At 44.2% G+C, this 9,996-nt stretch overlaps 1 protein-coding gene across 4 annotated transcripts; it reads left to right on the top strand.

The window, feature by feature from the left end:
* Window positions 371–9,304, top strand: GORAB (golgin, RAB6 interacting). Of its 4 annotated transcripts, none has more exons than XM_021405108.1 (5): window positions 371–549; window positions 1,104–1,453; window positions 3,225–3,331; window positions 4,848–4,988; window positions 7,434–7,571. In XM_021405108.1, the coding sequence occupies exons 1-5, from the start codon at window positions 489–491 to the stop codon at window positions 7,441–7,443; spliced, it is 669 nt and encodes a 222-aa protein (XP_021260783.1). In that variant the 5' UTR covers window positions 371–488; the 3' UTR covers window positions 7,444–7,571. The 4 variants fall into 4 exon arrangements, with proteins under 4 accessions (XP_021260783.1, XP_021260784.1, XP_021260781.1 ...); XM_021405106.1 differs by having other exon boundaries at window positions 384–549; window positions 7,566–9,304; XM_021405107.1 differs by having other exon boundaries at window positions 386–549; window positions 1,104–1,449; window positions 3,230–3,331; window positions 7,566–9,304.

The following is a 9,996-nucleotide window of genomic DNA, read 5'->3' as shown; positions in this document are numbered from 1 at the left end:
ATTACTTTGTTATTTTGTGTAGGCTGGGTCTCTGTAATTATTTGGCAGGGAAAACAGGCCCTAGGCTCATATCTCCCTTACTATCCGGGTCCCAAAGATGTGCTTTCTGTGCCCCTACAAACACAGTTCTGAGATGCTGTGGAGAAAATATCTTACTGGTTCTTGTAAACCTCCTAACTACAATCTATACGTGGCCAGGGAGTCGTGGTGTTGCTTCTTTTACACTGCTTTGTTACGGAGCCCCGCAGACGGGGCCCCGGGCCTGCCCTCCGCGGCCTGCTTCTCCCAACCCTTCAGGCCGCCATCTTGTCCCACCGTGTCGCCATGGAAACGCGAAGCCCCACCGCGTTGCCATGGTAGCCCGAAGGCCCCCGCGCTGCCTGCGGGAGCTGTTCGTGGCGTTCGCCTGATGCGGACGGTGTGGCGGCGGCGGGGCAGCCTCGGGGCCTGCGTGGCACGGTGCCCCGTCAGCGGAAGGAGGAAGCGCCATGGCCGGTGCTGAGGCCTGGGTTGGTTTCACGCAGGAGGAGCTGCGGCGCCTGCAGCAAGGTACGGGGCGCGGCCGGGCTCGAGGCTGGGCGCTGGGGAGCGGCATAGCCGGGCCGGGCGCGGTGCGGTGCGGTGGAGCCAGCAGCCCCTCGGCACTCCTAGCCGTCCCCTCCGCCCGCTCTTCTGTGCCCGTCTGTCCTCTGTTCCACTCGTGCACCTCTCTGCCCGTCTTCGCCTTGTTCTTCCCCCGTTCTTCGCTTTATAAAGCCTGAGTTGCCCACCAGACAGCCTGTGGCCCTCCATCCGGCTGTCCTCCGGGCTCACCTCCACTCCTCCCCAAACTTCCTCCTTTGGTGCCCCGGTACAAACCCCTTATTCCTCCCTCCCTTCGTTTCTGATGCTCAAATCCCCTAAAACTCCCGGTTCGTAGACCAAAACACAGTTTCAGGCTCCTGAATTTTCCTCAGGATGCTTTCCCTTGACAGCCAGGCATGTCTTGTCCATACGTCGGTTTTGCCCAAGTTTGTTTGCTTACCCAGTAAAGCCAGTTTACAATCTGTCCTTGATCTTAAGACCTGCTTTTAATTCTGTTTCTCCCCCCCATCCATCGATAGATTTATCTGAATCCCCGGAGCAGCCGCGTCGTCCCCACTCTGCAAATAAGAATTGGAAGCAATTGCAGCGAGAAAAGGCCCTCCAGCAGCAATGCCAGAAGCTGGGACTGCAGGGTGGAGCGGCCTCTGTTCCTCCTGAGCAGTTGCTGTCTGTACCAAAACATAAACCTTGTAATCCTCAGCAGCCCGTGCCACCACCGCATCGTCCTTCAGCAGATCAAAGGCAACGTGACAGCAGAGATCAGCAGAAAGAACCAAAGCCAGCAGGTCCTTGTAATGGCAGCGACAATGCCCAGAGTCTCCCTCCAAAGCCGAGCACCAAAGTGGAGAAAAAGAAAGTGGAATTGTTAGTAAGTCAGTAAAATTGGGGGATTGGTTTTATTCTGTATGGATTTATTCTTTTGTTCTACAGTAAAGTGAAATTGAATGCTGAACTCTCCTTTATCTAGTAGGGAGGTTTGAGAGATGTTTTCTTCCTCTGCACTGAGCCTTTGCATTTTATCTCTAGTCAGTCAGGTTAGACCTGATTCAATACCAAATTCTGTCACGTAATCCATGCAGAAAAACACTGTAACTGTCTGATAATTTCCTGTAGCAGTGGAACTGTGAATCGAGGAGGTCTGTTTTAATGATTTATGAAGATCTAATCTCACCTGTGTCGTGTTGCATAGACAAGCCAGCATCTGCAACAGAAAGTAGCTGTATGTGGCAGTTACTTTGTTCATCATCCGGAATACAGACAGTAGCCTACAGAAGGAAGCTGTTGTCTAAATGCAACAGAGGGCAGGCATTTCCAGTATGAGATGACTTGTTTTTACCTCTTCGTGTTTTTCTTCCTGCCTGTATCCATGTGCTCGTTTTCTTTTTCTCCTGAGTGCATGCAGTTCTGCATGTGATTCTCTTGCTGGGATAAAACTGCCTGTAGGATCTTAGAGGGGACCAAAGGTGCTTCCCACTGGAGAGGCTTCTGTCCAGTTCCAAGAGCAGTGTCAGGATGTCCTGTTTCTCACAGCTACGTCATGAGGGGCAGCAGCTGCTGGCTGTGCAGCCAGCCAGTCGCCTGCCTGGGTCCTGCCTGGAATCACCCACCTGCAGAGAGCTGTCCCTTCTCCAGAATAGCTGCACTTCACAGAGCAGTACCAAATTATTCCTGTGTTAACTGGGAGTACTGGCTCTTCAGCTCCTTCCTGGTGGTGAACGATACATTTCTGACTGGGGTCAGAAGATACCTGAAGCAGAGCAGAGAAGCTTTTCGCTGTGTAGGGAGAGCAAATGACATCTAGGTGCCACAACCACCAGCGAATCTGCTGAAGTTATCCAAGTCTGTGCAGTCCAGTTTAAATCTTGTACAAAACTTTTCTCAGTTTGTGGTTTTAGGAATAGAATGGTGAGAAATCTGAAGAGAGATTCTTGTGCAGAAATGGTTTCTAAAATAAGCATTGCTGAGTTACTTTGGCATTGTTAAACTGAGCAAGACCTTGGAACAGAGACTTCTTGGGAGAAGGCATGAAGGATGGAAAAGCAGGATGGAAAAGCAACAACACAGATTTTGTTTCTCCTTAATCCTACCCATCTGTGTTCACACAGGTTGTCCCCTCTCACCAAGAACCTTGACTTCCATCGTCTGGGATCAGTTGTATCTCTTGGTAGGTGTGGCCTAGGAAATGGAAGCCACGTAACCCTTTCCGTGGTGATAAAAGGGAATTCTTGTTCTTCCTCATTAATCAGTTGTATTTTTTATTAGCTCTTGAGGCTACATTGGCAAACTGAACAGATAAATTAAAGCAGCTAGTAAGAAAACTGACACTGCTTCTACCCAGTGGTGAAGCACAACCTTTAAATGAAAAATCCCATCCAATTCTGAAGGAGTGTTGAATGCTCTTCCTTTCAGCAAACCTGGAACCAGCAGCCTGTTTGCATATGAAGATTTGTGTTCTGATCAGCACATTTCATCTGAAAATGTTTATTGATCTCAATGACTTCTTGCAGAAAATTGTATATTGTTCCTTCAGCCTATTTGGAGTTTGCTCCAGAAAACACGATGTTTAATATTAATGTTATGCGGAGGACTGGGAGCGAACTGAACTTGCTATCAATTTTCATCTTTTCTTTTTCTCAATGAGCAGGCAGGAAAAGTCACGGTGGGAGATCCTCCAGCAAGAGCAGCGGCTGATAGAAGAGAAGAATAAACGCAAGAAGGCACTTCTGGCCAAAGCTATTGCTGAGAGGTAAGGGGCTGTGCTGCAGTGCAGGCTGAGGCTGAGAAGGAGGTTACTTTTAACCTGCAACCACTTGCGTATCTGCTCTTAAAATCTGATTCTTTCCTCCTCTCTTTGCTCTCCACGTACTGCTCCACAAATTAGCAGCTGTGACAGATGATTCGCTGTGATTATGTACTTGCCACAAGTGATTGAGCATTTTGAATCTGACTTGTTAATATCTGAAAAGTGTTGAAAGGAGAAAACTATCGAACTTTAAGAAGTTTGTTACGCTTGGCTGATTAAAATACGTAGAAATTTGTGGTTCTCATGGTTGTTAGCTCTTGTTCTTCTGGTCACCAGACTTGAAGACAGCATTGTCCAGCAAGATAGGTAAGACTGCAAGTAAGGCAAGGTTTGTGAAGAAGAATATTGGAGCAGCTCATAGCACTGAGTCAAGGAAGGTGATGCACAGCTTCCTGGCTTACACTCCTCTCCCAGGCACGTGTCATGTTCTGCCCATTGAAGCTCTTGAGTAGCAAAGATGAATGAATATCAGTACCGTGCAGAAGATTCTCTTTGAGGTTCTGAAGATTTTGTTTTCTTTTGCCAGGCAGAGGAAAGCAACAAGTAAGTTGTGAGTTAAGTCACTGTGGGACAATGCCACCAGGCTGGTATAAGGAGAGGGAGGAAGACATGGAAGGTGGTGGCCAAGGAGCTGCATCTGAGATTTGAAGACCTTCAGGGTCTAAGTAGCACTGAAGGATGTCTGTTTCTGTCCACCAGCATCAGCTGATCAAATGAGAGGTGGTGTCACTTCCTGTGCATCTGCTCTTGCTTTTCAAGTGCTTGTTTTGGGGTAAAGCAGTGGCTGAAAAGCGCAGTTTTGCTGGTGAGGAAGAATGATGATCTCAAAGTGACCTGCGTAAAATCTTGTTGAAAGCTGCTTAGTTAGCCCATCCACCGAAGCTTGCTGCCCTTAGCAACATTCAGTTTTCAGAACTTGGGAATGAATAGGCAGAGCTGAAAAAGGTTACATAAGACTTGGTTGGAATCCTTTGTGTTTGAGGTAAAACTTTCCATTGATTTATTGGGATTTGGCCAGGACTTTTGGGAATAATTTTACAAAAGGGAGATCAAGCTTAGGTTAGGTGGCTTTTTGGCCCCTTCTAGCTGGACTTCTTTGAAAGGGGATATTTGTAGGACTAAATCCCCTTCCCCCTCTTGCTCTCCCCCAAGCCATTTCCTGTTTCTTTATGCCGAGAGCAACTTAGATACAGCAACTTCTTGTGTGTTTTCCTCAGCGAAGAAACACAATCCATTTTAGGCACTTGCATTATAGTCATTACAAAATTTTGCTGTAGTCCTTTAATAGCAGACATTTTAGATCCCTGTGGATATTAAATAAAATCAAAACTCTTAAACCGTAAAGGAGTAGCCTTCTGAGTAGCTCTTAAAGACAGTAGTTGCTTTGCAAATGTAATGGAGCCCATTACGTCAAGAAAAGAGGCTTGCAAAGAAAAAAAATCCATCTTCCTCTTTGCAGATCCAAAAGAACTCAAGCTGAAACGGTGAAGCTAAAAAGGATTCAGAAGGAGTTACAAGCTTTAGATGACATGGTATCTGCTGACATCGGCATCCTGCGGAACCGCATTGATCAAGCCAGCCTCGACTACTCCTATGCCCGGTAAGTGCCAGACAGGGAGGAGGGAACGGCCTTGCCTGAATGGAGGGGAGCAAATGCTGTTTCTTCTCACTGAAGCAGAAATAGAGTTAGGTCATTGTAATAACGTGTACTTAAAGCAGACAGTCTGAGGGGCTTAGAAACCTTGAAGTAAAAGTGTGCTTTTTATTTCCTCGTTTTTCCTTTGGCATCTGGAAGCTGAAGTGGGTTTTCCGACTGCAGACTGTGCTTTCCAATTTCTTGCTGTCACGAGGGGTACTTACTGCTTTAACTGTGCAGTTGTCCATAAGCCCTGCTTTATTGTTTCAAGGTTGTTTATTTCTTCTCAGGGGAAAGAGGTCTTTTTAAAAAATCCTGAATGAAAGTCCTTTTCAGGGAAACTTGCCTTTTGATGACAGGTCTGGTCCTGCTAGAATCTATGGGACCAATTAAGCTTAAAACAGAATGCTGCTGTAGTGCCTTTGGAACTGGGATGAAAAATTGAAGGAAAAAGTAAGCTTTCACCCTTCACAATGTGCCTTTAATCACTCTGCTTCTGATGAGTTCCTTAAGTGCAAGAAATTAATCGGAACACCCTATTAGCTGTGGGTAAACCACAACATCAGTAGATAAACATCAGCATGTTTACGTAGTCCTTTAATAAAATGGAAATGTTTGGTTGCGGTTTTTGGTTCGAGATTCAATGTGTGAAACGTCTATTCCTACTTAAGAATACTGCTGTATGTCGACCACAGGCTAATAAGTGTGGCAGTGAGTCTTTAAAAAATAGCAGTGGTAGCTGAAAAATAAGGATTTTGGTTGCCTAACTGTCGTTTGAAATATCGAAGGTCAACTGTGGTTTCAGTAGCTGAGTGCGTATGGATGCTGAATTTCATTTCCTCGAGAGGGAAACATTTCATTGTATTTTCGTCTTAACTCTGCCTTCTAGAACTGCTAAACTCTCTTGCAGATGTCCTTCTCCTAATTTTCTAATAACGTGTCTCTTTGGAATGCTTAATAGCAAAAGAGAATGTAACAATCGATCAGCTCTGGCTTTTGGAAAGCAGTTTTTAGTGAGAATAACAGAAGGGATATTGGTAGGACAAAGGAGTTGAAATTCTATAACAATGACTTCGATGGAGTTAGTAAATCTTTTTGTGAAAGAAGGATTTGGAAGTATGAGTTACGTAATTACAGCGCTGTAGTTTTTGTTGGTTTTGTTATGAGCCAAAGCTGATTTAAGTGGTGTCTTTGAAAGTAATTTATTTGTCTTTGACTTTTGGGCTAAAACCCAATCTTTTTCAGTGGGTCAAGAAGTGCAGTGTTAAATAATTCTGAGTGTGTGGTTGATGGCATCTGACAATTACTGTGGAATGGAATTTTGATAATTATGATGTGGAGAAGATAGGTGATTTTGGCCCAAATGTTTAACTGTGCAGAAGCTTGCAGCCTAGCGTTGGCTCTTCCATTTTGGATGCCCGGCTCTGGGAAATCTTGACTTTCTTGTGAAGGAAATGGAAGTGGGTATCAGCTGCTCACTGCAGACAGCCTTTACATATTAGTCAAAGTTTTGTCGTTGTTACACAACCTATTTGGGAAAGATTTTCAATGCCTTCTTTCCTTCTGTTTCCCTCAGCAAAAGAGCTCTCCTGTCTTTCTGTTGCTCTGTTTAATTGGATATTTGAATGTGTTTTATTCAACTACCTTGCTAATACTAGTTGTATGACTGCTTTGTAAGGTACTTTGCGTTGTCACTCTGCAAAAGTTTCTGCATGTTCTCATTCCTTATGAGCAAGATTGCATCTCTCTCTCTAATAATTAAACAGAATTAATATATGGTTTCAGTGAATGTAGTTGAAGATGCATCGCTAACGTGGACACCAACCATTAAAGTGCTAGATATCCGGGATACGTTGACCTCAATAAATATTTGGAATATTTCCTTTTGGCTATATTTGCCATGACAGGAAACACAGATTGGCAGGAGGTATGTGTTGGGGGAATGCTTACAATGAAATTCTACATCTGTTGCCATGCAAAAGTTGTGATCACTATTGATGTCAGATGCTATGTTGATCTGTGCCGCTCGTGACTTTCCGAGTGTATATCTGGGTGGCCAGAAGAGTATGCATCTAGATCAGATCTGAGTGTAAGTATGTTTAGCACCATTGTAGCATCTCTATCTGTTGGATTAGAAAAACTCGAAACTGCTTTACAGTGCTGCAGTTCTCTGGATAGTTGTTCATTTGAAGTGTGGAAGCAGTACAACTTTTGATGATTTCTTTGTCCTGCTAGTGATGCATCTCTTAAAACAGGCAGTAAAAATGCTTGCTTGCAATTCAATCTGTGTGTTTCAGACAAGCAAATTAACTCTTAGAGTGTAGCAGCAATGGAGTCTAATGTGTCAAAAGAAGTTGATTTGAAGCATTCATTCTTGTTTTTTTTTCCCCCTTTTAACTAACGTGGCAGCATGTCATGAAATAGCTGGCATCATGCATTCAGAGCACGTTGCATTTCAGGGATGCTTAAAGTATCTGTCCACGTGTCAGGTTGTAAAGCGCTTTGAGAACTAACCCACGAGAAATGGTGATGATTTTGCAGGAAGCGGTACGATAAGGCTGAGTCGGAGTACGTGGCAGCCAAGCTGGACCTCCAGCACAAGACAGAGATTAAGGAGCACCTCACGGAGCACCTGTGCACCATCATACAGCAGAACGAACTCCGCAAGGCCAGGAAGCTGGAGGAGTTAATGCAGCAGCTGGAAGTGGAGGCAGATGAGGAAAATCTGGAACTTGAGATAGAGGTGGAGCGGATGCTGCAGCAGCAGGAGGCAGAAGCAGGGAGACAAGCCAGCCAGTCGCACAGTCGTGCTGGAACAGCTAAGGAAAACTCGGCTCCCACTGTTACAACAAAGGAGAGCGAGCGTGCTAACAGTGCTGTTGCTTCTCCTGCTCTCTCTGAACAGTTGGTGCTGTCTGAAAACTCCAGTACCAAATCCCTCTCCAGTGTGGACAACCAGACTCGGGCAGTAAATGTGACTCCAGGAGACTCCCCAGCTTGCTCTGATACATGACTACTGCTTTCAGACAAGCCAGCTGGTTACGGATGCCATACCCTCTGCAGGCTTGTGGGCTGTGTGTTATCTCTGGGCTTCTGCGGTGCCAGTAATATGCACTTCATTTTAGAGGATTTTTTTTTTTTTTTTAAGGAAGACCTCTTTTTGGGTTCACCGTCTGTCCTTATCATTCTGTTTTCTTAGGTTCACATTCTAATGCCCAGCTCTTCGTGGGGTTTTGTACCTTCCTGACATAAGACACTCAGAGGCAAACAGTAGGGTTTCTCCAAAGGCTTTTCTGCATATCAGTATCTCAGATTCCTGTTCCAAATAGTATGCAAGAAATACGTATCTACAGGAGCAAACTTTGTGACTTACTCTGCTTCTAAACACATTCTGTCCCCTGACAGATGCAGTGGGGTGTTTATCTTCCTTTGTATCCATAAGGGATAAGTTTTCAACGGTTTTTAATCCAGTGAAACCCAAGTGCATATTTTAATTATCTTCATAGATTAAACTGTTTCCTGTACCCAGTTTAATGAAAATTCATGTACTGGGGGAAATCGCGAAGTTAATTGTAATATTTCATATTTATTGCTTCCTTTTTCTTTGAGATAGTGCTAGATCACACAAAGCTCTATATTGATAATGAATTGTCTGTGAACTCACAGCAGCTATGATTTAACAGAAATCACGGGTGACAATTTAAGACATGGCAGAATGTATGACATAGAAACAGGGAAAACAGAGTTACGATTAAAACTATTCCATTATAAACATTTTCCTCTCTCATTGTTGCCTCAGAATGCTAATAATCAGCGGGGACCTTGTAATGAATAATTCCTACAGTGTATTGAAGTTGAGCCCATTTTCCTGTAACGATAAATGCATTCTGTTGCCTGAAGAGTGGGTTTGTACCCCACAAGAAGTTGAGCTATTTTCCTCTGTTGCTGTTGAAAGGCTTTAGAAAACTCTTCCAGGTGGAGAAAGTCTCAGGCATTAAAATAGAGGACATTTGAAAGCCTCCAGTAGAGACTGATGCAGCTGCAAACCTTGGGGACACTGTTCATAGCAATCCACTTTGTAACAGAGGAAGGCTGCTTTCATTGTGGAAATGTTTTCTGTAATACCTGACCTGAACGTGTCAGAGTTTATGAATGAGTTACTGAACGATGCCATCAAGTATATAAATGGGACACCAATTGTCTCTGTGTCTTTAATAGTGGAAAAAAATATGTCACTACATTTCATTTTTATTCTATTAATAAATCGGTGCATCTTCTACGCGGTGTGTTTGCTTTCAGTTTTGATACCTGATACTAATACCCATATCCAGGGCTGTTTTTCCACAGGAGATGATAAATGACAGAATCAGATACGTCCTCTGGCAAGTTTCCTCTGTGTGAAAGTAAAGCCTTGAAGAAGGCTGTTCCAAAGTATGAAAATGCATGGGGCAAAGACATGGCAGGATACAACTTGGGAGGAGTTTTTTCAACTAACTGTGGTCCGAGGCAGCAGTGAAAAATCCCTACTGGTGCCTCCCATACACAGGAGAAAGAAGGATAAATATTTCTAGAGAAAGCTTTCATGATTAGGACTGACTGAAGTTAGAAAACTCCAAAACAGCCTTTGAGATGCACGGGAAACACCGCTGTGTTGCTGATAGACTTCTTTCCCTGATATTTTGCTGGAAAAAGTTGGCCTAAAAACGAAAGATTTTGATTGTATTTTGAGAAAAATGGTGACAGGCTTCCTTTGCTCTGTCTGCAATTGCAGAGCAGCTTGTAGCAACCTGATGATGGTTTTCAAAACTGGTTACTGGTAAGTGCAATAATAATTTAATTGTACCGTTCTTGCTTCCACCCTCTGCAGCTGTCCCTAGTTGCTCCTCAAGAGAATCCTAAGTCTTACTGGGTAAGTCTGTTCCTCATTACGGTTATATTCAGCTCATCAAGGGACAGAAAGAAGAGCATCTGA

The sequence above is a fragment of the Numida meleagris genome, chromosome 7, assembly GCF_002078875.1.
Source record: "Numida meleagris isolate 19003 breed g44 Domestic line chromosome 7, NumMel1.0, whole genome shotgun sequence".
Taxonomy (NCBI): domain Eukaryota; kingdom Metazoa; phylum Chordata; class Aves; order Galliformes; family Numididae; genus Numida; species Numida meleagris.
This window is presented reverse-complemented; position numbering and strand designations above follow the sequence as displayed.

Excerpts from the sequence above, each read along its gene's own strand:
- GORAB (XM_021405106.1), top strand. The coding sequence starts at position 489 with ATGGCCGGTGCTGAGGCCTGGGTTGGTTTCACGCAGGAGGAGCTGCGG. Across the intron at positions 550-1,103 it reads GCTGCGGCGCCTGCAGCAAG|ATTTATCTGAATCCCCGGAG; the intron begins GTACGGGGCGCG and ends ATCCATCGATAG. Across the intron at positions 4,989-7,565 it reads CTCGACTACTCCTATGCCCG|GAAGCGGTACGATAAGGCTG; the intron begins GTAAGTGCCAGA and ends ATGATTTTGCAG.